This window comes from Coccinella septempunctata, chromosome 2 (genome assembly GCF_907165205.1).
Source record: "Coccinella septempunctata chromosome 2, icCocSept1.1, whole genome shotgun sequence".
NCBI classification, from domain to species: Eukaryota; Metazoa; Arthropoda; class Insecta; order Coleoptera; family Coccinellidae; genus Coccinella; species Coccinella septempunctata.
The window spans coordinates 33,677,638-33,705,148 of NC_058190.1; the positions used below are offsets into that span (position 1 = coordinate 33,677,638).

General features: G+C 36.2%; 1 protein-coding gene across 4 annotated transcripts in view; it reads right to left on the reverse strand.

Moving 5' to 3' along the window:
* The window catches only part of LOC123308564 (nephrin-like), a 508,306-nt gene that overhangs the window by 324,571 nt on the left and 156,224 nt on the right, over nt 1-27,511 (reverse strand). For all 4 annotated transcript variants that reach the window (XM_044891287.1, XM_044891288.1, XM_044891285.1 and 1 more), the window contains exons 3-4: nt 3,792-3,919; nt 940-1,248 (exon numbers count right to left, since the gene is read on the reverse strand). In XM_044891287.1, coding sequence (XP_044747222.1) covers nt 940-1,248; nt 3,792-3,919 — 437 coding nt within the window. The remainder of the gene's footprint in view (nt 1-939; nt 1,249-3,791; nt 3,920-27,511) is intronic.

Below are 27,511 nucleotides of genomic sequence, written 5' to 3' on the forward strand. Positions count from 1 at the left end.
ATTAAAACACCCCGATATTGAACAATAGTTGACTCTGGAATACACAAGAAACGGGGAGCAAATCAATAATTTTTCACTAATGGAAATTAATTGTCAAAGAATGGTTGAACTCTTTAGATTGCTGCAATTAAAGAACAATCTCGTACGGCTATGCACAATAATAAAAGACATAAAAGACAGCAAAAATTTCATCACAAACCCCTTTGAGTTTCAAATGAAAGATTCTTAGTCGTCAGGGGCACAGTCAATGCAGATATTCGACATTTTAAGGTCATTTCAAGATCAAGTATATTTTTGAAAATAAAGAATCTTTCTAAAAATATCTTGACTCGTTCGCTTTCTCCATAAAATGGGTTTCTCTGGTGAAATGGAGCATTGGAGAGTTTAATGATTAAGACAGTCCTCAAAAAATATTTTTAAGGTTATTTCTCTGAAATCATTTGTTTTTGTATTTGGTATGATCATATTCAAAAAGAAAACTTCTTTGTTTTCTAATTTTCTTTTCAATATGAGGTGCCACCACTTCAAATGCATTACTGCATGACTGTGAATTCTAGTTTGTTTGCATCTTTCAACTAATAAATTCAAGGACCAATCCTCCAACCACTTGTTGAGAGCATAGAGGTACAGGTGGGTAACACCATAATCCCAGATCATAAACCATCAATTTCAGCTTCATCAGAAAGAGTGAAAGCTGGGTTCAGACCACAGAAGGCAGATCTGACCAGTACAATAAAAAAGGGACAGGGACCAACAAGGATCCCTCTGGAACCCCAATACGATTCAATCTCGAAAATGAAAGAAAAATCACCAATTGTCAATATAACTGTACCTACTAAATTCTGTGAATAAACGTTAATTATTATAATTTTTATTATCATCAGCTTCTTTCTATAGATATTTCCCTAGAAGAAATAAAACGAAAAATGAAAAACTCACCTTCCACCAAGTGATGATAGCCGGAGGACGGGAACCTCTGCATCTACAACTGATGTTGTATCTTCTTCCTGCGCTGAGTTCCTCATGCTCCTTGATTAGAGTGACCTCGAGCGGTCTCAGGTACATATCGATGGCGACACGGACAACCAGAGGCGGTTGCAATTTACTATTACTGACTTCGCAACTATACACGGCCAACAGATGACTCCTAGTTAACTTCTCGACCTTCATCAAACTTTGGGACTTCTTTCTCTCGGGAAAATATTGACATTCATCCGTAACGATTTTTCCATCTCTCCACCAGGACACCTGGAAAATAGGAAAGTTCACTGCGATTCGTTCAAATTTGATAGATATGGAAAATGAGATGAGTTACAGAGGAGAGTTCAGAAATTTATGAGAGATATGTCTCAACTTCCGCGGCATTCGACTTCGTTAAAACTTATCTTTTCTGGACGTTTATTTGGCTTTCCATACATTTTCGGGTAACTTCGGAAGTTGGCTATAGATGAAGTGCATGAATGCAGGGGGAAGTTTTTGTCAGATGGATATCAATAAATGATGCATTCTATGGAAAAAGTTCTTTTGGATTATGTTCGTTACTAATTGGGAAAATTCTAAAACTTCTGGAATTCTAAATTGAATTCCAGATTTTGTATATATGTATGTATACTTGCATTTACACTACGTCTACTATCTTTTGTGTTATGCTGAATTATATTGTATTTATTTTTTTGTTTGTATTTTTTTCTTGGTGAACACGTCATTTACCGTTAATGAATAAATAAATAAATAAATAAAACGATTGAAAAAGAGTGTAACAGGTAGTGCTATTTAGAATTGAGGGCTGCTCATTCTAAAATCTTCAATAGGTATCTATATCATATCTAAGTCTATATTTTAGCTGAATGTTTCCACAATCAGAAAGATTGTAAATGAATGTTGGCAGAGAATTTCCTTTTACTTGGAGGCCCAAAAAAGTGTTGAATTTGAGGAATTCATTTTTGGAAAAGACCTGCAACGCCAAATTTGGAATTATAATTCGAAGACTGAACACTTCAGTATTGACACAGTACCTAGTTATGCTATTGGATGTGAAATGATAAGTATAGTATAAATTTTGGAGTGGTGTCTTTTCTCTAGCTAGAAGAAAGCCTAAGAATAATGGAAATGTTCAAAGGTTAACATTTAGGGAATTGTGTAGGGAACACTTCAGAAGCAGTGGCATTTAACCACTATATACCTTTTACATACAAGAACATTTGATATTTCTGTTTGAACACAAAGATCTGTTTTCTCAATATCTTAATCTCAAAACGAATTATTAAACAAGAATTCAGTTTGCCCAAACACAATCTATATACTACTTAGAGGCAAACAGAATACAGATGCTCGAAATTTTTCAACAAACTACCTAAGGCGTATTTACAAAAAAACATATACACCGAAAAATTACATGTGTCATAACATGGCCAACCGAGTGCTTTGATAAAAGTAAATGGAAAATACTATCCTCCAGAAATTTTGCAGCATTCGTATCAACACTTCACTTAAACGACTCTATGAATTGTATTTGAATTGTATATGTTTTCTTCATTTTTTCAACATAAATATAAAAACACATAAATGGCTCTATAACTCCGAAATTATCGTGCTGATTCTGCTCTTTTCCTTTTCTTCCCTTTTTCCTTCGGAAGGCTAGATGGGCGGACAGAATTGATTCTTACTAAGAATTCCTCACTCCTCACCCTATGAATTCAGACAATTAGACAAGATGATAATGGTGTAAAAATAATTTTCATTTACAACTTCTTCACGACTTGAACCTTTTCATAGAACCATCTGGTGTCCTAACATTTTTCATATGTTTTAGAGATATTATATTTCCCAATATTCTTCAGTAAATCAAGAAAAAGCCATTCAATGGATAATGTTTCATCCTGTTTCACAAAGCTTGATCGGGGAATCAACGCCTTATTGACGGATAAACAATTTCAATCGAGAAAAGTTACCGTTGCACACTGAATCACCACGGCAGTGATCTCGCTGGCCACTTGCAGAATCATTCCTGTTGGGAAAGCACATTCCAGTCTATGAAAAGGCACTGATATAATCTCGAAATCTCTCCAAGTTCCATCAATAGAAACTTGATCCGGAAATCAACGCTTGATTAACGAATAGACGTCATTCGTTTTCAATCGATAATTCAGACTATCATTCTCGAATCAAATCATGACGTTCATACCGAGGTTCATACATATATTCAATGATTCTCAATTGGTTCTTCTTCAATATATTCAGAAATTAAAAGGTTTCAGTGATTTCATTTTAGAAATAGAGTAACTGTCAAATCGTTGATCGAACAATCAAAGTTTTATGACATCCACTATAAAACGATCAAACTACAAGCCTTGAATATGTCCTTATTTTGTATTCATAACTTTAAACTGGTTGAACCTAAGAGCAATTATTGTTCTCATATGCAAAAGTGAAAAAAAGTTTTCATCTAAATATATTTTATTGAATATTTGGCTTGAAAATATTCAGACTTATGCCAAGAAACATCTTTTCGCAATATGCGCCAATTTTCCTCCCTTTACTGGACTCCTTGTAAACACTATCCAAAACTTTACTCCGTCCTCCAGATGCCTGAGTAAAGATAAAAGTAAGAACTCAAGCGTGCCCAGAGTCGGGTAATCAAACTCTGCGATCGCGTTAAAACACACCCAGCTATTCAAATAGACTGAACAAACTGAGTGAAGAGGTATCTCCGCAGATTTAATTGCACGCTTGGAAGGGCATCTGTTTTAAGCCCTGCGAAAGACAATCAATCAATCTTGCTTGATACTCACCCTGGCCAAGGGTTTCCCGCCGGTGGCGCTGCATGTAAGGGTCAAACTGGCCCCCTCGGCGTACGAAGTGGTTATTCCATTTTTCACTAGTCCGAAGTCATCGCTCACTTGGACACCCGTCGGAGGAACTGAAAAATAAAACGGAGGTGAATTTCTCCACCATAACAACATGATGGCTGAATTTATTTCGCCGATGTTGGCAAAGCCCGTGGGGGTTTTCAGCAAATTGCACCTATTCATTCGTTTCGTCTGTGGAGAGCTTTAGGAGTGAGATGAGTGATGATAAAGGTATCATAAAAACAAGCAAGTCTCTTCATCGATAATTCATCCTTTTATTCACCTTCTATTAAGTTTATCTTAAGTTGATTGGTGCTTTTTAGGATTATACATTCGTGGATAGTTGACTATTCAATTGAAAAAATTATAATTTATAATGAGGATAAATTCAGATGTATACCACCCGCTGATATGAATATCAACAAGTGTTACGATCTGAATTGAACTAGCCAATTTGCCGTCGTCAAGGCCCCAAATGGAGTACGCTCCATCGAAGAAAAGCAGATGCTGACCATGGTTTCGGTCTCATTTGACCCCATCAGAGCAACATAGCTTTTTTCTCCGATGGAGAACGTTTGTAATTGATGGACCCTTATTAAATACTGGCAAGCGCTACTGAGTAATATTCAGTAACACAGCGACTACTGAGTACTGATGATGCCAGAGGTACATCATTTCTGCCGTCATCTGAACGTGTTAACAGACTTCTCAACTGGTCTCACGTCTGTTGTTCGCAAAGCGAATCGGCGTACTGAATTAGAGAAAATATGGGACATATGCTATTGACTTCGTCGGGGTTTCTATCTGGAGGGAATTTAATCGGATACCGTTTCATGTTGGATGGCGCTCTGGGTAAATAATACCCAGTAGAACATGACAACATTGAATAAGGTTACATCAATTCCAAACGTTCTCCATCGGAGAAAAAAGCTATGTTGCTCTGATGAGGTCAAATGAGACCGAAACCATGGTCAGCATCTGCTTTTCATTTATTTGTGGTATGGGGATTGACTGCCATCACGGTTTCTTGTAAACACATACCTACATCTATCTCATAAAGACCAACGGCTGTGATAATTCCGGAAAACAATACAACACCTACGATATAACCTGGAGGAAATCAAATACAACCGTTCACAGCAGAGAACATTAACAGTCATTTTCCTTCTCAAATTAAATCCATTGTCCCTTCCATCACCTCAACGCAGTATGTTTTGTAGTTGGTTAAACAAGAGTTCCAAACAATATGAAAAGTTTCTCCATGTCGGAAAGTTGTTCCTCGAAATTGACTCCATTCGTTAAGAATTCTGATGTTGGAACAGAAGCAGGATGAAAATTAATTTTCTCAGTGAAATACTTTCGAGATTAAATCCACTTGCATCCCGAGTTACTACAGATGAGGTTTCCCATATTTGCTTTATGACATTTTTTATGACCTGCTCAGATCTGAGTCCATTGTAATGAAAATTTACAATACACAGACTGTTTTGAAATCACTACCGACTTCTACAGACTTCTATATAAAAATAAATTTCATAAATGTAGTTGCAAAAAATTTCGAAGTGCAGGGATTATAGGATGGCATTCACCAAGCCGCAATCACTTCCACCATTATATACAAGTTGATTCACCGATATGACCTACCTATTAGTTTATGGTAAAAAAATTAAAAATTTCGTGCTGAACATTTGCATGTTTGAGTTTTCGAGAATGAACTTTCTCCGTAAAACGTTTTCAGACCTCTGCAACTTCCGGTTATACCGGCAACAGCCTACTACTTTCTCATTTCAAATGGCACACACAGTATATCTTTACATCGGCAGATAGCTGATTCCAAAAGTATGCCACACCTTGGGTACAAAGTCAACAGTTTATGAAAAAAACGGTGGAACCGGGAGGTTATACTTCTAAGAATATTTCTGCTGAATAGCAATTTTTTTTTCAAAAAATTTTTGATATTGTAAATTTTTCTATTATGCAGTATTGAAACACTATTGGCTCTTTTGACCTAAAATGTACAGGATGTTTATGGGAAGATCATCATATTGGACAAAACGAATTCATCAAAACTCGAGATTTTGACATTACAACCCATATCTTTAATTAAGTCAAGAATTGAATTGAATTTTTGTCTGCATGCCGTTAAAACTTCTATTCCATTTAATTTTCAGACACTAAACTATCATCGTAATCTAAAATTTAAACTCCCAAAGTCATGAAAGAAAAACTTGGAATAAGGGATAAAAGCCATTTCGAACTCCGAACAAGGTAACTTCCGGAAAATATGGATAAAATTAAATGTTATGATAAAGTCTCGACTATCTAAACAAACAATTTATTAGATACAATTCATGAAATGTCGAAATTATTCAATGGAAAATAGAATCTGGAAGTAGCAAGATAATCAAGCATTTCGGAATGACTGTTTTTCCTTTAATTAATTTTTTTCTACGACATCTATGAAAGCTTCTTTTTTAGGTATGGGGTTCCTTTAGGTAACCCGCTCTCTTTTTTAACGAAGAAACGAAAAGGCCAACATACTCGCCAGAGAGGGAATACAATCAACACTTATTAGTTCAGAACCTTTCTGGCATACGAAAATGCACGTATAAGAAATTTATTGAAGGCATGGGTACTTAGCCTCCTTAAAAGTAAATCATTATTATATTATTATTTCATGTTTGAAAGAACTGGTATCCAATGCAGGGGTGGTTGATGGTTCCAGTAACAATCCTCCTAGAATCTTTGAGTAGGATATCGATTTTATTGACGTGAGCACTGTTGAACCAAACAGAGCAACGGTACTTAGCAGCAGAAAAAACTAACGCCAAAGCTGCCGTACGCAGGCCCGGATCTACGATTTTTTCTGACCGGGGCAAATATTCATGATGGCGCCACCCCCTCTTCTAAGCAGGATCGTAGGAAAAAAAATCTAATTGCATATTCGTCATCACTTTCAACCCGAGTTATTTTTTTCACTAGTTCGAGGTCGTATAGATTACGAATATGCAATTAGATTTTTCCTAAGATGAGTACTTTGGGAAAAAATCACTCATATTTTTTTCCCATTGTTCCATCAAAAGATATTTTTCTCATTGTTCCATTAAAAGTTATTCTTTTCCCAAAATACTCCCAAAAATTGCATAAATAGAAAAAAATTGAAAAGTTTGTATTTACAAGAATGTCGTTTGCAACCCGCCATCGTCTATCGTTTTTACCCGCGCTTCATGAACGAAATTATTCCGAACAAAAATTTATTTTTGTAACTACATATATCGACCCAGATCATTTTACATATTAATTCAAGGTAGATCACGAATATGCAATTAGATTTTTGGAGGATCAGTATTTTGAGGAATAAATCACTTTTAGTGCAAAATTTCGGAAATATTGGTCAACTTTGAGGAGCTGTAGCAGCTAGAAAAAAGGCACTAGTCATATGCTGCTTTTTTGGTGATGAATTGGTTCTTTGCAAATATAAAAATCCACACTTCATTCATCTATCTCGAACGGTTCAGATTTTATGAATTTTTCCGCGAAGGTCCAAAATTTCCGATTTTCCATCGACCATAACTTGAAAAGCAATTTTTTTTTTAAATATCTGTTTGCATATTCGTGTTCTATGCCCTCGAATTAGTGTACAGAATGAATTCGGTTTTGATCGGAGACCAAAAATATTCTTCAGAAAACCGCCCACTTTGTATATATTTCATTTTGTGAAAACATTTAAAAAAAAACTCAATTTCGTGAAACTTTTGTAAAAAACATTTTTTTGTACCTCTCTTAGTAACAAAGTTAAAGGGGGGCTCAAATTATGGTGAAAAACTCGGTATATCTATGGAAAATTTGAAAAAATTTCGATCTTACCGATTTCCACCAAAATTGGTGTTTTTACTAAGGCATAGATTACGAATATGCAAACAGAATTATGCTGAAAGGATTAGTTTTTATGTTATGGTCTATAGAAAATCGGAAATTTTGGGCCTTAGTTCCAGATGAGAAGGCGATGAGTCGGCAATTCCCCAGGCAAAAAAATTACTGCTTGCGACGCAGTGTAAACATATCAGATCTTTCAACCTATTTCACCCAAGTGTGGCGGTCATTCGTAGATGACTGAATAATATGCAGTTAATTTATCTCTCATTGATTTTAAATATTTTAGGCATAGTGATGGTTTATCATGTTTCCATTCTACAGTTTCCATTTTAGCACTAGGAAATTAATTTTTTCCGAGAAAATCAAAAGTAAAAAAATTTCAACCTCTGGTTGATTTTGGCGCCCCCTTAGGCTGGCGCCCGGGGCAAGCGCCCCGCTTGCCCCCCCCCTAGATCCGGGCCTGGCCGTACGAAGTGTGATGGCATCAGCATCTCATGAAGAACCAGCTAATTTTTGAAGTATACTAACTGACAAAGAAACTGCATCACCCAGAAGGAGCTGTTTAAATTTTAATTTTTTTGGGTAAAAAATAGATGGTATAGCAAGGAGTATAGCAATTTTTTCAATTATATTTGTTAATGATGTGTTTGTCCAGCAAGGTTATACACTCCTATTGGTCTATTTCTTCTTAAAGGGGTACTATTCCCAGCTACCTGTACTTCATGTCTCAGAGCCGTCAAAGTCCGTGGGGGCTGGGGTAAATTTCCAAGCCTTCTATCCATGATGTTCCAAACATGCTCAATGGGCAAAAGATCGGGGGATCTGGGCGGCCATGGTAAAAGATTTACATGGGTTGCGTCAAAAAAGTTTAAACTAACTCTGGCAACATGAGGTCGACCATTATCCTGCTGAAATATTGGATTCTCAAGCCGGTTAAGGTAAAGGAGAACATATGGCTCCACTATTTCTTGCAGGTAACGAAACGATGTCATGTTATCCCGAATAAAGACCAAAGGTGACCTACTTGCATGTGCAATAGCACCCCATATCATAACGCCTACTGTCCTCAACATCAAAATGAGGTTCACGTCTTTCTGCCCGATGTCGTCTAACCCTTCTTGGGCCATCATATGTGCACCCAAGGAGAATCGAGATTCATCAGAAAAGACGACCTGATACCATTCTACATTCCAATGTTGTTCTCTGCGACCACTGTAATCGTTGCCGGCGATGCTCAACCGTAAGAGGTAACACAAGATGGGGTCGATAATGCTGCAGTCCAAAAGACCTTATACAGCGGTAAATCGTTCGGACAGTTGTAGGATGGCCTTATTCTCCTAACCACTCATCTGCCAAAGATCGAGTTGTCGTTGTCGTAAATCGGTTTCTAACGGCCATAAGTCTTAGACGCCGATGTTGAACTTCATTTGTGCCCCTTCGACGTCCGGTGCCTACTTTTCTTCGATTTTGGGCATTATCGAACCACGCTTGACAACATCTTATAACAGTAGTTGGATTTCTGTTTCTCGAAATGACAACCCCGCCTCCTGTAGACCAATAATTTGACCTCTTTTAAATTCACTTAGCTGGCGAGAAATTCCGCGTATACCTAAGTGCTCTAGGCATTTTAACAACTAAGTATCGACTTTGGATTTCCTCAAACAGCTGGTTTGTTGTGAAATTTAATAAATTTGCAAAAAACGACTACAATATTTGAGTAATCAAAAATGTTCACGTGAAAAGACATTCATTTACTTCTCTAAATACAATCTATGTTTTATTAAAAAAAATTGGAAATTTAAACAGCTCCTTCTCGGTGTTACATTTTCTCTGTCAGTTAGTATATATTGTTATGTCGATTTCAACTTTAAACGAAAACTTTCCAAATTAATCTTAAAATTCAATGAATAATTTAATTTTACTCGAAGATGCTCTTCAATATAAATCTAGAAAAAAGGAGATATTAAGATTTGAAAGACGTCATGTTGGAAGAATCAGAGCGTAGAACTTGTTTGTCAATGAAGGTAATTTCTATCTGGTATAGTTTGAAGGATAGTAGTGGAGAGCATAGAATTTGTCACCATCCTGTAGACTCTATTGAGCTAAAATTTCATGACAGTACGATCCCCAGTTTGTAGGCATTGAAATCACGCCCAAAATTTCCGGCAATCAACACCAATATCCCATAAGTAGGGTGCTATTCATCTGAATGCTTTAGTAGATCTACTTGGTTAATCTTTCTTTTAAAGCACCCCTGAGCGTCACTTCCTCGAATGGAAAAGAAAACGGCGTTCGGAGCTCATTGTTACCTAATTCACGCAATTCCAGCGTATTTTTCTCCCATTTCGAATGTAAGATCCCGCATAAAAGCCCTGTCTCGAATTGAATTCCGAAATCTCCTTGGGCGCGCCCCATCCGCAGGTAACGCAACACAAGAAATATAATGGCGGGGTCGTCTTCCAAATTGCAGCCATTGTTCATTTAGCGGCGTAATGAAATATAGAATTTCGGGGGTGAACAGGAAAGCCATAACTCACATTCGCCTACATTTTGGATCGCGTGCTTGCAGGCGAAAATGGGTCGATGTAACGAGGCATTTACCTGGAATAAATCGAGTTGTTTGGGAGATGGTCTGCAGGGAAATTATGGAAAATTGGGAAATTACATTGGAAATGCGGATAATTGGTGCCAAATGGATTGCTCGCCAATCAAATCAATCCTTGAGCTCTTCCGATGTTATTGAAGAAGTTATGAGCACAGCAAAAGATAATCCTAGTAATCCGTTATCCCATAACCATTTGAGTTTGAAAGTTCAAATGAAATTAAAATATGTGAGGAGGAAATTTAACCATTCTGAGTGTTCACTTTTTCAATAGACTCAGAAATTGAAGAGTTTCACAAATTTCATTATGGACACCTAATGAAATGATCATGCTTTCGAAAGAAATGAAGGTATGATCTGGTTTTCAAAGTTCCATGAAAGCCCTCTAGAGAAGCAAAAAAAAATCGATATACAGTAAGTATATGGTAAACTTCTCAGGTTCATTGAAGAATCAGCATCATTTTATGTATTGCTGCTTTGCTAAGGAAGGTTAATCTTCATTCATGGAAATAACGGGATCTAAATATTTTTTATACCCAGCACATAGTCAAAGCGATGCTCTTGCATGCTTCTGGTCTGGTGAAGATTCATTATACGCTTTCATAATAGCTTCTTGAATACCTCGAAACGAAGGATGTTCTTTTCTTCAGGAATTACATTTTTCATGTCATTCATACAAAGCTTCTAGTTTCTTTTTTTGAACCTTTTTTTAAGTTCATTCTTCGCCTCTTCTTTTTAATTTGTTTTTTAATAGACTGTAACGGGTTCAGTTTTCAAGGGTTTAATCTCGAGCGCCAGCTATTCGCTATTTGCTAGGAATAACAAACCCACCCAGGTATCTACTAGTCGGAGACAGAGTTCGGGGTTATCTGAGGTGGTAGCGATAACAAGTACTTTGGAAACCAGAAATGGAATAATTAATCTGTCACCGGGTCAGAAATACAAAATCAACACAGTGAAATTAATGAATCAAACAACATTCAAATTAACTTGACTCAGTCAGAATACGGGACACAACAGGGGAAGGACGGGGTAGATTGCTGTGGTATTTCCGTGGCAACCGTGGGTGTATACGTCAAGTATTACCAGCGGAAAGACTTCGAGACTTCCGTCGATTGGTCTTGGTTCACCAGAGAGCCAAGCGACGGAAGTCTGCGTTACAAAGGAAAATGAACAATAAGGGATAGCACAGTCAGACAAATAAAAGAATGCAACTTTGAATCACTAAGTGTGCGGTATCAAGACTTACGATTTGCTCCAGTACGGTCGCAGTACGGTCCCACCAAAAAAACGGATCGCAGGATTCTCGAATTTAGAGAATTAATAGCAGAATATTGAAAATCAAGAGCTGAATAAGGAATAAATGAATGAATCAAGAGCTGAGTAATGAATAATCATCGTTGGTGCGGCCCTATTTATCAACTTTCCAACATGTGGACGGTCATGTGATCAAAATTGCATCCAAAAATTCGGTATTCTGGAATATTCTCCCCAGAAGAAATATTCTCGGTGGCGGTTAACTCTTTATCGGTAAAAGAAACTGTCGTTATCTGTAATCCACGTTGTTTTATGTTAAATCCATCAAATCAACGGTGTTTTTGTGGACGGAAAAATATTTTTACGGCGGATTACTGATGAAAATTTCAATTTAACGGAATTTGAATTTAATTTTTGAGGATCTGATGAGAAATATTTCTGAAATGAAAGGAATATCTGAATTGAAACTGAAATCTCCAGCAGACGGTGTTGCATTGCTTCAACTGGAAAATTCAGAGAAACGGACATTTAAAACAAGGCTTGATTTTTACTGAAAACAAGCAAGTGTCGTTACAAGACATATCACCAGCTCTTATTAGGTTTTCATATTTTTTAGGAATATAATGTATGTATGACAAAATTTTCTTGGTATTCACTAACAAACCTAAAATTTTAAGGGTTACCTAAGGCCATTTATGTGATACTTAACAAATGTTTTTCACATACCAACGACACGCAGACAGAATTTTATGTAAATAAGTTCATTCGAAGTGGAAATCGATAGTGGTAGTGAATTTTGAAGTATTAAAGCAACAAATATTGAATTTCATTTCTATATAGGTCGGACATTTTGAAATACAAATTTATAAATAAAAAAAAACATTCGAGAATATTTCAATTTTGTAGCGTACGTGGGTGTAACAGTGATTGTTGTCAGAGAAGACACAGGGACAAGAGAACTTTTCGGAGTACATTTTTGAGAGAAAAAAAGAAACAAACCTTACCGCAAGCATTGACTCCAAATCAATTTGTGCGACAAACGCACATTAGAGATGAAGATATCAAAAAATCTGATCGATTCATTATAAAAGGAATAGGAATTTTCATGCCTCGTGAAGAGTAGTCACTCTTAAATGAAACTATAATGCCAAAAAAATTACATGGTTCAGAAATGGACATTTCTGAATAGTTTTGTTGGCACAACATAATATGTTGTTCAATGGTTCCCAGCTGAGTATAGGATATGTTTCAATATCGAGTTAAAAATTTGATATTGGATATTGCTACCTTTTGTTTGCTTGATGTCTTCTACTCTTACTGAATAATATAATCATGAAGATGAGATAGGTACATTGAACCTTTGATTATTATCCTCAAGTATCTTATGTATATCCTGTTTTCAATAAAAAATAATAAATTTATGTATGCAATTTTGTCTGCTATCTCCGTTACCGGCCCTACACTATTGCAGCACTATGATTGGTTTTCCGCAAAGATTATAGACAACTTTAGCCGAAGTAGGCGAACATACAATTAACGAACATTTCTGCAGGCCTAATGACGCCAGCAAAATTGTCCAATATGCGGAGATAAGGAAAGAGCCATCCTGTTTTTTGTCTAAAATCCTTGGCTTGAGGTAACATCTAGAAATGATAGATATGTTTAGGCTTTATTGGTATAGAAACAGATATTTTTCAGCAGATCCTGATGTCAAGTATTAAGCGATTCCGATGAAAATGTGTCTTTTCTCCGTGAAATTGGATAAAGCTATGGAAAAAGAGTCCTCTCCTCGAAGAATGTTTAACTGGAAATCCCCTCAGGATCAAATTCTGTCAGTTTCAGTTTCTGAATATTCACCTTGACGTCCGAAAGAGATTAATCAAATGGAGAAGAAACTTCCCTGAAGTGTACCCAGTGAAAATTAGTTTGTGCTGGCTTAAACATGGGAATGAATGGATTAAACCGGGCTCAACGAATATTTTCGGAGAAACTTTAGCCCAGTTAGATATTTTATCTGGATGCTTCAAACACACATCTTCTCGGGGGAATGCGGGGTTCAACATCGGTTTGTAAATTATTCATCGAATTTAATAGAATATCACTTCTGTATGGGCTGTATGAGCTTGCATTATTCATTGAGGAAATTATCCTACTATTATGGTAGGACTAATTGATTGTGATTCCTAGCTAGAAGGAACTCAAAGGTAGTACCTACATTTTGGACTTTGGAACACAGATCACTCGAATTCAGTAACCTAAGTTGAATTTGGATTTCATAAATCTTTTTCATGGAATTGGATAGTTTACTACTGTTTGAATTTTTGCACCTTGGACATGAATATTGAAGAGTGTATCAAATCGGTTTACTATTTAGCACGCATATCTACGACCGATCGTATCATTAGTGATTTTAAATTTTCAAATGATGATCCATTGAGAAATGGCGTAGGTAGGTACTTTTTCAGTTCATTGTCAGGCAACAATTTTTTTTAGTTGATTTGCTCCTGACGAATTGGTGCAAGAATTTACGCAGGAGCAAATCGTTTATTTCATTTTTGATTGATTTTGTTTCAGAGATTGGGAGTGAAAACTCTAAAAAGTTTATTGAAATGCAGAATCCTCCCAGAATAAATTTCAATCGATATAGGAAAATGAATGTGCCATTTATGTTGTCTTTCTTCGAGAAACTCATGATGTCATCCACTGCATCTTCGTTTGTTTTTGAGTTATAGGCCAAAATTTGAATTTGGCGATTTCAACTTTGATCATTATCTCAGTTTCTGTTTGTGCTAGGATTTTGAAATGAAAACATTGTATAGAAACTTTTTTTATAGCAATCCAGTGGCGTACTATGATTTTTTCCTACAGGTTTATTTGCTGAGCTATAACATATAGTTGTGTTTTTTCTTATGATAACAGCAGTTCAAAATACCTTAGAAAGAATCGCCATTTTTTTACCGTTTCAGAAATATATCATACATCGCGCCCTCAGTCTTTCTAAGTCATTTTAAACTACTGTTTTCAAAGAAAAACAGGTATCACCAAATTAGCCAACCCTGTACAAGTAACAATTTTTGTTGCATTTTCAACATTCGTTGTGAACTTGCGTTACGTCCGAATTGTCAGTCTTTTGAAAAATATCTTTCTTTGGGCCCAATTAACATATGTTCTGCAAATCTGACTTGTTCGAAAAAAAAATTTTTATTATTGCTGGACACGTCCACTTAAGAGTCGAAGGATACAAAATTTGGCAATTTGATGACAGCATCTTGTAGGTTCAACCTCTACAAATTTCATGGAGGCTTTTAAACCTGAAGCGCCTCAGAGCAAAAACCCGTTCAAAGTTTATCACAGAACTTCAATATGCAGACGACTGCGCACTTATAGCTAGCAGCCCAGAGGTAGATAGATAGATAGATAGATGGATCTTTATTTGCAATAAAAATTACAAATGGTGTCGACAGTAATAAATAATTACAAAATATCACAATAGTACCGAGGTTATAACATACAAACAAATAAATTAAATTAAAAAACAGTCATTAGTTATCACATTTTCTTTCTCAACAAAAACTCTTCTATGGAATATATAGTCTCATCCAAAAGCAACCTCTTGACTTCCCTCTTGAAAATCATCAGGGGCCTGCCATGAAACTCAGGAGGAAGTTTATTGTATAGTTTGAGGCCCCAGAAGTCAATGCCCTGCTGTGTGCGCTTCAGACGATGCATTGGAATCTGCAAGGAATCTTTATTTCTTGTTTGATATTCATGATTTACAGAATTGGTCGGAAAATCCTTCCAGTTCTGATGTACATAGCACAGTAAGTTGTAAATGAAAAGTGATGGAACCGTAAGTATTCCATGATCCTTGAATGCCTCTCGGCAGGATTCATTATAACCCAAGTTGAACATAACTCTGATGGCTCTTTTTTGCAGGATGAAAATGCTCTGAGACCCCGATGTCGTCCCCCAGAACATTATGCCATAGTTGACGTGACTATGAAAATTGGCATAGTATACCGACTTAAGAGCCCCCAAAGTGACAACCGTCTTGATGGTTCTTAGACTGAAAATTGCAGAGGTAAGTTTCTTGGTTAACACCTCAATATGTTTCATCCAATTCAGGCCACTATCAATGTACATACCGAGAAATTTAACTGATTTCTCCGGTTTCTGATTGAAGATCAAACTTTGGGTTTTCTCATTATTTAATTTTAACCTGTTAGATGACATCCACAAGCCTGTGTCCTTCATAGTCATTTCGTTTTTCTTCTGCAGTTTATCAATTGTGGCATCTTTCAAGATCAGCGTGGTATCATCGGCGTAAAGGCAGGCATCAGCACTCTTTAAATTACAAACTAGGTCATTTATGTAAATAATAAAAAGTATGGGTCCTAGTATTGACCCTTGAGGGACTCCACACAATACTTCTTTTGTATCTGAATATTTTCCTTTCCATTTCACAGTCTGCCTTCTATATTCCAAGTAGGACTTCATAAGATCCAATGGTACACCCCTGACTCCATAAAACGACAATTTTTCAAGAAGGTTCCGGTGATCTACCGTATCGAACGCTTTCGACAGGTCACCATCAACTGCTCCATCTCATCCTGACCAATAATTGCACTCTGAATCACACTATTGATTGCAGTTATGACAGATCGTCCCTTTAGATAGCCATGTTGCTCTTCAACAAACAGCTTCAGACTCTCAAAATATTTCACAAGGCGCTTCTTAATGATAACTTCCAAAATCTTTGAAAAAACTGGAACAACCGAGATAGGACGATAGCTGCTACAGTTTTCAGTGTCACCATTTTTATATACTGGTACAACCTTTGAATGCTTCAACTTATTAGGAAATACACCCTCAGCCAGACATTTGTTCATTATTATCACCAAAGGTTCAAGTATTATACTGGATATATCGCGTCGCTTGATGAACTCACTAGATACACCATATATGTCCTCAGATTTTGATTTTTTCAGATTCGCCAGAATACTGCTGATTTCAGAGTGATCCGTAGGCTCAAGAAACAATGAATTCATAGTTCTGTTATGCAAATTGAAGTTTTTCATATATATACTAGGATCAGGGGAACTGCAATCAATGTCGCGAAATATCTGTTTGGGGACATCCAAGAAGAAATTATTGAAATCATCCGCCTCGCCACTATAATTTCTGCAGTTTACTCTCTGTTTTCTTGCTTTAGTAGATCCAATTTCTCGATTAACTACCTTCCAAGCAGCCTTCTGTTTGTTTTCACTATTATTTATGAACTGCTCATTTTTAATCCTTTTTTCCATATCTACCATTTTGAAAAATTTTTCTTTGAGGGCAACGTAACCTTGATATATTAAATCATCTTTCGTTACCTGAGATATAATACCTAAAGCATCCAGTCTATTCTTCATCACTTTGAGATTCTCGCTATACTCAAATTTTTTGTTTCCTACGTCATCACAACCAGATGATCGAACTGTTTTTTTAATTTCAGGAAAATACTCATTGAAAGCCTGTAAAAAATAGCTGTGAAAATTATTATAAGCATCCTCAGCAGAGAGGCCAGACAAAACATCGTTCCACCTCACACCTGACAACGCCTTCTGAAAACCACCCAAAGCAACAGAATCATATATCCTCATGGAAACCAATTCAGCCTTCGTGCCACGCAGAGTTGTTACAGGTAAGTTTCTTATTTGTGCTAGATGATCTCCCATGTGCATGTTCTCTGTTCTCGTTGCAGATCCAGACATTCCGAAGTTAACTACAATGTTATCTATACATCTTTTTCCGTTTATTCGACTGATCTCAGTTGTTGTAATTTTCATGTTGAACGTATCAAATAAAACCATTAAATCATGACTTTCTCTTTTATTTCTAAAATCTATGTTGAAATCTCCCGCTAGTACTATATTCTTACCATTATCAACCATAGAAAGAGCCTCACCCATAACATTGAGAAATCTTTTACTGTCACCATTTGGAGACCTGTAAACTGAAACTATGACCAAATTTCCACCTTCTATCTCGACAGCAGAAAGCTCAATATCTTTCTCAACAGATAAATGTTTAATTCTTTCAATTTCAATATATTTAATGTCATTCCGAACCAAAATCATTGATCCGCCATGTATATACCTAGTTCTTGCAAAAATACTTCCTATTGTGTACCCGTGCAAAAAAATATTATCAACATTTTGTTTCTGCATAAAATGTTCTATAATACACAGTATATCAATCCTGTTCTGTTCCAAGAACATTCGTATTTTATTTATTTTATTCCCTATGCCATTTATGTTAATATTCAGTAAAGTGGTTACCTGTGATGTTTTGTCCTGGTTTATTTCTTTTCCAGTTCCGAAGAAACCTAAACTGCTTTACCACAACTCCACTAGGCCAAGTTTCAGGTCTGTGTAACTCATCCATCAGTGACATGTCCGCTGCTACCTTGAAGGCTACACTATTAGCATCGTCCCTCTTAGGTAGCTTCTCTACATAAAAATCTCTACCCGGAAACTTCATTGTCAGATAATTCTTAACGTTACTATTCGTTGCATTTTGATCTACTCTTCCTACATAAAGCCATGCACGTTTAATAGCTCCACTAAAAGAGGCGTCGGAATCTGCAGTACTGGGTAAAGAGTCGCAAGTTCCCACAGTAGGCTCTCTTCTTCTCGTTGGATTGTGTCTGGAATTTCTATTATTTTCTTTACGAGCAGTAAATGAACTTTTTCCCTCGGACTCCGTAACATTGTCAAAAGCGGCAACATCGCTAGTTCCACTTTCAACGTTATCATTGTTTACATAACCTCTTTTGGATTTTAGAAGTTCAATAATATAGTTTTTATCGGCTATAGTTTTCTCTAACTCCTTCAATAGTCTTCTCGATGCATCGAGTTCCACTTTGGTTAGTTTATATTGATAATAGTGATCATTCAAGTCCTTGTCGACTTTGTTGTCGTTTTCTGAAACATCTGCCAAGGAGTCAACAAAATGATCTCTAGTTGAAACTATATGTTTTCGAAGGTTATTACTCAAAGTTACACCCTCTGGCACTTGTCCTGACATTATAATTTCTATTAAAACTTCTTTTTTCAACTTGGTTAATTCACCACTATAATCACCAGCGGTCGCCATTGTTGCCGAACTTTATGTTTATCTATCTACAGATAATGCTGGACACGTATATACATATATACGAAGCATTAGGCCTTAGACTCAATATCGACAAAACCAAAATCCTAGTAAGTCCGCCAGAAAGCCTTCAAACATATATCAGCCTGGAGGATGAAACTCCAGAACAGGTCAAGCAGTTCAAATACTTGGGTAGCTTCATAAATACTAGGCCTAACCTGGACACGAAAATACACAACCGTATCAATTCAGCATCACGGGCATTCTGGAAGCTTAAGGCCAGAGTGTTTCAAAATCACGACCTCAATCTGAAGACCAAGACAGCTGTTTACAAAGCAGTCGTCCTCCCAACGAAAGCTGGACGCCCTACAGGGGACAGCTTGAACAAACGCAACAACGTCATCTAAGACAGATAATGCACATCAGATGGTTCCACAAAGTTTCGAATGCAGAAGTCTTGCAACGCGCGAGTTTTACAACAATTGAGACTCAAGTAACGAGGGCCCGACTCAGATGGAGCGCCCACATTCTGAGGATGCAAGACACAAGACTCCTCAAAATAGCTCTGTATGGCGAATTCAGAGGGAGCCCGAAAACCAGGAGGCCAGTATAAGCGGTATATACTACATCAATCCCTAAAATCAGTTAATGCCAATCATAACTGGGAACAACTAGCGTTGGACAGTTGGGTCTCTTCAGCCACAGGAGGGCACATAGTCGCAATTAGCCCTAAGAAATTACAAGACAGTTCGCAAATTTAATTTTTTTTTCGTCTTTTTGTATTTATTCCCGGTAACGGAATACAGCAATGAATGAATGAATGAATGAACGACCTCTTGAAATATATCTTTGTTGAACCAGAATATGTTCCTGAGAACGTACTTCCTTACATGGGCGAGAGCATAGGCTAGTTGAGTATTCTATTGAAGGAATATCATGAAAGCGACATGAATATTCATTTGAATCTCAAAGAACACTTCCTATCAAGGGAATTGACCCATTCTTCGCAAATGGTTGGTGTACCTACCGAGTATCACGAATCCAGAAACCTCAACGTCATAAATGTCGAAGAATTACAAATGGATCCTTCGTCCCATTGTTCTATCATTCCTACTATGTGATAATGTTTTGTTCTCTATTTGATACGCTCCTCGTTAAACTTGAACGACAAAGGTCCACAATAATCGAGGATATTTGCTTCTGATAAACTCCAGCGGTCTCATGGCCGACATTCAGTTAACTCCATGACAGTTTCGGATAATAAATGATAGAAGTTCTGGAGATTACTCATGAACTGAAAATCAGAGGTTGCTGGATGTATGTGGCTGAAATCGGGACACCACAAATGTGGCGAAATGGTTATAAAGTATACAGGAACAGGATGTCATTGAATTAATGAATAAGCCTGAAACATTTCACTACATTTGTTGGGTGCTCTGAATAAAAAAGACATATAAAAAAATATTTCATACAATATAATAATACACATAAATTATAATAACAATAACAAAATATATGACCCATTTTGGAATGGGTAAATTTATAGTCTGATGCTGAAAAGATGGATCTCGGGCAGTTAGAATTTCGAAAAAAAAATTTGAATTTTCTGGAAGAATAATGTCTTGATTAATAAAACATTTTAAGTATATCTACTAAACAATTCTCGAATGGTTCAACGAATATCATCTGAAGCCACAATTTTGTTTATTTGCAAAATATAAACGCCTCAATCATACATTAAGATAAACTAGATATTTAAATGACGTTACTTCATTCGAATGGTTGGGGATGAGTCTTCAGAAAGTCATTTTGCAAAACTTAAATCATATACCTAATAGTTTAATGTTGTAAGTTTCACCAAATCCATCAAATTATTCAATTATTATTATATTATTCAACATTATTTGAAATACTTGTTTTGTCTCACCACTGACTGGCCCTAAACCTGTTATTATAAATTTTCTATTACGAATAATAGTAAAATTGAACGTATTGTCATTTGTGGAGTCAAAGTGTTGGAAATAAAAAGCGATTGTTTGGATATTTTGGGATTCCTTAGTTTGTTAATGTTGGAACACGTATTTTTTGTGGAAAATTTTGCAAAACTGAAGTAAACCCTGTTGATTATCAACACACAGTCAGACGAATAAAATAGATCTGTGCATAAAGAAAACAAACTTTCATATAACAAATATCTTCGAAACGATAAGTTATCGTTTAATTCTCCCACAATTTCAAGCTTCAATATAGGAAATTAATGATTTCATCATGGAAATATGAATTCCATTTCCATACCAGAATTTTTATGTTCGTGCTAATACTATTTTTGTTTCAATAATTTGTATTGGAAATTAAAAGAAGCATGTTTTTGCATGAAAACAGTATAAAAAATTTTTTTGGAAGTTGAAATTTTATGCTGAAAACTTGATCGAATTCGATGATTCGGAAACAAACGAAAGGGAGTCCATTAGCTAATATAACCCTTTTTTCTGAGGTACTGTCAACACTGTATGCAGTGTATACAACAATCAAGAACACCTGTAATTATTTAATCTTCTGATTTTTTTCTCTTCTGAAATTTCAACTGACAGTTTTCCCAAAGTTGCTCGGATTTATTCGTATTTGTATAATCATTATTTTTCCCAATTTTTTTATTTCCGAATATAGTGAGTGGTAGAGTGATTCTAGTGTGAACGGATTAGTTCCTTTTTCACTCAATTAATCACAAAACGCCACCCGAACAGTTTATCCGAAGCAATCTCCACTTCGAAAAAATAATCAAATATAAATTACCATATACGGATTGATAAAAGTTGGTTTAGAATTCAATTCAACTTCTGGAAACGGAAATTGAAAATAATGAAAAAATGATGTGGCTCCAGGCTTCGAAACTTCGTTTAGGCCCATTTATATTCAGTTGATTAATTGGTATATGTGACTGTGCGAGGGAGCGTACAATAGCCCGCAAGCCTGCACTTTCCATGGTCGTTTTTGTTTTCACGCTATGTTTTTATGGTTCGTATGAAAGAATATTTCATACAGTCCAGTGTTTAGCGAAGCCATCGCGGATGGAAGAACGATCCAAAAAAATTTTATGATTCAGTTTACTATACCCTTCTTGTAGATATGTATGTTCACAAAATGAGGGAGGAAAAAGAATAGAAATGTTCGTGTGCTTCTTCAGTGATCCATGAATATGAAAGTTCTCTTCTGAATGTGTTAATTACTTTAAGAAAGAAACTCACACTGCCAAGAGTATACGAGGATATATTGATATCTAGTTAGCCTAGACCAGTTCTATTGCGTTACAATAGCAACGAACAATAACTCATTAAAAGTGTCAGTGTGAGATTTGAGGTCAAAAAAGTAAACCAGAGTTACGCAATAAATTTGAAGAAAGAAGATGTCCACCGAAATTGTGAAAATCGAAAAATTGGAGTATCCAGTTATCATCAAGTACCTGTATTTAAAAGGGTTAAGAGGTAAGCAGATTTACGAAGATATGCTTAATACCCTTGGTGATCAATGTCCTTCGTATGCGACCGTGAAAAACTGGACTGCAAGCTTCAACAGAGGTGAATTTTCCATTGAAGATGATGACCGATCGGGAAGGCCAGTTTCTGTGTCAGTCCCCGAAAATATCGATGCAGTTCATGACATCATTTTATCAGACCGTCGAATTGGGCTGAAACGGTTATCTGAAGCACTGAATATTTCATACGAACGCGTTCATCATATAGTTCAAGTCAATTTGGACATGAGAAAAAATGGTGCAAAATGATTCCCCAAATGTTTGAATGTTGATTGACCAAAAGCGTGCAAGGGTAGAAATATCGCGTTCGATCTGTGCCCGATTTGAAAACGATGCAGACTTCTTAAACCGAATTGTTACTATGGATGAGACTTGGGTATATTTCTACGATCCAGAAACAAAGCAACAATCGATGGAATGGCGACACTCTGGTTCTCCAAGACCTAAGTTCTTGCTTCAATTTTTTGGGATTGCCATGGAGTAATCATGATTGATTTTTTGGATAACGGTAGAACAATAACCGGAGATTACTATTCGACATTACTGACCACTCTACGGGAAAAAATTAAAGAGAAAAGAAGCGGAAAGCTATCCAAAGGTGTTTTGTTTTTGCAGGACAACGCCCCTGCACACAAATCTCATGTTGCCATGCAGAAAATTCGTGATTTAGGGTTTGAATTACTAGAACACTCCTTATTCACCAGATTTGGTTCCATCCGACTATCATCTCTTTCCTCTACTGAAAAAAAAATTTAAAAGGTCGTAAATTTTCTTCCAACGAGGAGATAATAAAAGCTGTGGAGCTCTGGTTTGCAGAGCAAGAAGAAACATTTTTTTTTGAAAGGTCTAGAGACTTTGCAGGTTCACTGTAATAAATGTATCCAATTAAGAGGAAAATATGTTGAGTAATAAAATATTTTGACATTGAAATTTTGTTTGGTTCTATAGTAGGCTAAGAATTTTTCAATATATCCTCGTAATATCCTGAAAAATTGAAACGCATATTATTCTGAATTGTTCAGACTTTTCAAGAATAAATGGAAAAAATTTCCAACAATCTGTATGTCCGGAGGAATTTGAAATGTGTGAAGAAATTAATTGAGAACCTCTTATTTAACCTTTCATTTCCTGAAGTTATGACCTTGACTTTCGTATCACCTTGTGTATGTTGCATACTTATTTTTTCCAGAAATTAATTGAATTGAAACTGGCGCATTCGCCATTTTGTATGCAGGCTAATTCTTCATGAAGGGTGTTTACTGGAGATAGGTACGTGTGTTTCCTTGTCCGAAAACATTATTATTCAAATAACTTGAAAATTATAAAAAAAAACCTTACCACGATACATGAAATCTAGGAACTAATTCCGAACAGAGTTGATCAAATCATCGGAATTCAATGGAGGGATGCTCGAAAAACTTTTCGATTCGATTTTGTCTGCTAGTCAAACTTTACGTTCGGAATGGCAAATGTAAATTGGCTTTGTTCAAAGTTTCAGGTTGATTCGCGCTTTCCAAAGGAAAGCCACTAGTCAATTTTAACGGAAGTATTCGCATGAATGAAAATTTGCGGATGAGGATGATTAGAAATGTTTCTTTCGTCTGAGGAAACTAGGTGAAAAATGGAACGCGAAAAGAACGTATAATTCGGACTGGGTGAATGTATTGTTCAGTTGACTTCTCTGAACATTTTTCACTTTTTGTGAATATTTTTTATTCGACAATATTATTTGGTTCAGGTGACGGACGAAATTCTTTCTCACCTTTCGAAAAACCAATGTTAAACTTGTTTTGCTGAGAGAAAATAATTCCCGTATATTCGTTTTATTATTTGATTTTTTTTTAATTTCGAATTTTGCGAGGGCGATAAACGAATGAAATTATTCAAATATTAGTCTAACTGAAATGAATTTCAGGACATATAGTGTGTAATGTGCCAAAATGGACTCAATTTGATAGTAAATTGATTACGTCGTATTCAGAAAATTCCTGGGTATGACCATTGTCCAGTTTTTTGTTTCAATTAGGTATAACATTTCACACATGGCGTGTCCATGTGTTTCACTTTGTGCATGTGTAATTAGATATGTCATGAAACAAGGTTGTTTACAAACAAACGGCAACACGGATCTCATTGATTTATTTTGATGTTTCATAGGGTGACTTGGGACAATGCCGAATAGATACAAGCGGCGCATTGGCAGCATGATATATGCCGATTTTTCGCAGGATATTATTATTTATGTTATTTCCACAAAGAAATCACCAAAGAATGGAAGAAATCAAAGTTCCCTGGTTTTGTTTAGTTCTTTCACATTTAAGCTGCAATATATTTACTTTCGCTGTAATAGGGATTTATCATTTAATTTCCTTACCGAATTTCAACTATATAATCACAAATTCAAATTTTTAAAAACTATACACCGTTCCAAGTCACCTATTTCATTTGAATTCAATAATCGTCCCATGTCACCCGAATCTACAGTAAATAGTTCTATAGATACTGATTATATCCACAATACCAACTAAATTCAGCAAAACAAAATCTTAACCTGGCCTGTTATACCCACTTAAATTAGATTTTCCATAGCAACCTGAGATGTCAATAATTCTTGAATGGACCGTAGGTATAACTTGAAAATAATGGGTAAATTGAAAATTTTCATCTGTTCACATTGACACGTTCCAGAATCATAGAAGAAAAAGTATTTTTAGATCACACCATTCTAAGGGCAGTTTGTGCCCTAGTTTTCAATGTCAGACTGATGGCAATAGGAACTATCTGTCACATTTTAAAAGTAGTATCCCCTTATTCCTGTATACATTCTGTTTGTTGACTTCGATGAAAGAATTGAAGGCATTGCCGATTTTGAAGCTCTTTACTTATTCATTACGTGAATTCAATTGTAGCTCAGACAAAATGTTACATTACGTGCCACCACCACCAGACCAGGCCGAGCATTTTCACATAACACCATCTCGTATATCGCCATTCCAGTTTAATGGATCGCCGTAAATGCTGCAGGTACATTTGCATTCCTGGCAGCGTTCTTTCGTATACAGTCCGAATTCCGAATATTCCGCCATAGTGGAAAAGTTTTATATCATTTTTGATGCCATACACAGCAATTTTTCAGTTTTAATTGCAGATACTTGTGCTGAGAAAGGGAAACGTTAAGTGATGACAATTTCAGTAATGACACATTCGTAGTTTCAGAAAGTTAGTCGGTATTATAGACGGAGAAGCAGAGCCAAAAAAGTCTCTGAATTTATTAAGCCTGGTTTTTTCTCAGGTGATTAAAATTATAATATACAATAAAATGCTGCCGTCAGTCAAGTGGATGTTAGAATATGTTGATTGATTCTTTCAGAAACATTGGGATATACATTGGGAATGTCGCTGAAAAATTAAAGAATATTTACACTCTCCTTCTATTTTCTCGCCAATTTTGAAGTAGGATTCCATAGTAAATGCTTTGAACACGTCCGTAAAAACTATCTTCATAATTTCCTGATAATTTTAATTCAAAAACAATCCAAAATGCTAACTTCTAACTTGACAGTTCACCTGGAAAAGAGTACAGCAAAAGCTAAGAATTACGTTTAGACACGAAATATCGACGTTCAAAATTCCATATCCTACTTGACGACGCATGTTTTTGAAAGCACGTTTCGATAAGATTTTTTTTTACTTTTAGTATATGTATTTGTTGCAATCTCTGAACAATAATCACAGCAATCGCCAAGTCAACCACGTGGTTGTGCCAAGAAAGGTTCTGCAAAATACCGACTCCATAAGGTACAAGGACTCCCCATATGCTCATTTATTCATATTGGCAATAGATTTGTGTGAGTTTTGATGGATATACAGCACTACTGTTATTCGGTTAGGTAATTCAAGTTCACAAATTTCCTGAAACCCCAGTGAGTTATGTTGTTGAGAACCTGGCTAAGGGCTGACGCCATATATGGTCTATCAATGTTCATGTCAAGAATGAAGTGTCCGTTTGTCGAACAGAATGAGCAAAACTTGAAGAAAACAGACATTCTCGCAAAACAAGGTTCCTAGTTAAAGTGCGCAAACAGAGTGATAATAAATAGGAAAATGTACCCATTGTGTGAGTTTAGATTAAACTAAAAATTTTATATATATATAGTTTTATAAAACTGTGAGATTGAGGTCCTTGTTACGTATTTTTAGTTTAGAGTGATAATAACTCATCATCACCAGGAGGCACGTATTCTTGAATTTGAGGGAGTAGAACAATCGAGAGAAAAGTGAGAAGGAAATACACAATCGCTTTTCGATAAAGTGAGATGAAGGATCAGCTTTTCATTCTATTGAGCTCAAGAATACGGGTCCCGGTTGCGTGCCCTTTGATCGATTTGATTTTCTTCCTTTGTAATGGAAAAGTTTCGTTCAATCAGCATCCCTCAACTGGCAGTCTTGAAGCCACAGAAGATGATCAGAGTCCCTCATTTCTGCCATTCGCGCCATCGAATATCCTTGCTTTATGGGGTGTAAGGAAACTCATTAAACAACCTAAAAACGGGGATTTGATCATCGTCGTCGCGAACACAAATTACATACCCCCAGTACAACTAGATCACAATACCTCCATCGCTCGATGCAGATTTTACAAAGCAAATTAATCTGCCTTTCCCTTTGGATCCTTCATAACCACAGACCGACATAAACACCACGCCAGATATTATGCGAAACAATGTATTTCAGTTATCTTCTCTCCAGCTGACTATTTACATTGAGTTTGGAATAATAATCCGCGGCAATGTCATGCCGCAAGTTTGAATTACTTCATCTGGTGTTGGTGTTATGATTCACTGCGTTCGGATTCAAGTTTGGGAACGGCTGTATTCTGAGATATGGTCACGTTTTGCGGCTTGGTAGTTTGTGATGAGTTATGGATGAGGTTGCTTGTCGAAGATGTGATTTGGACAAGTGGCCAATTTATGAAGCCATGCAACACCTTTGATAGAAGTAGAAATGAATGCAGGTTTCTAATTTCATCCACAAGGTAAACACATACAGGGTGTATTTGAAGGTGAGGCTTTTTTTCCAACAGAAGGTAGAACTGGTCAAAATGAAGCGTTTCACCAAAAATGATGACAAAGTTGAAAAAAAATTGAAAATGATTACTGAAATAGATCCTAGAATTGACTGTTTATTAGCTAAATTATCACAAAGCAGTCGGAAAAAACTTATTTCCAGATTTGACCATGTGGTTTCGTTTAGGATATT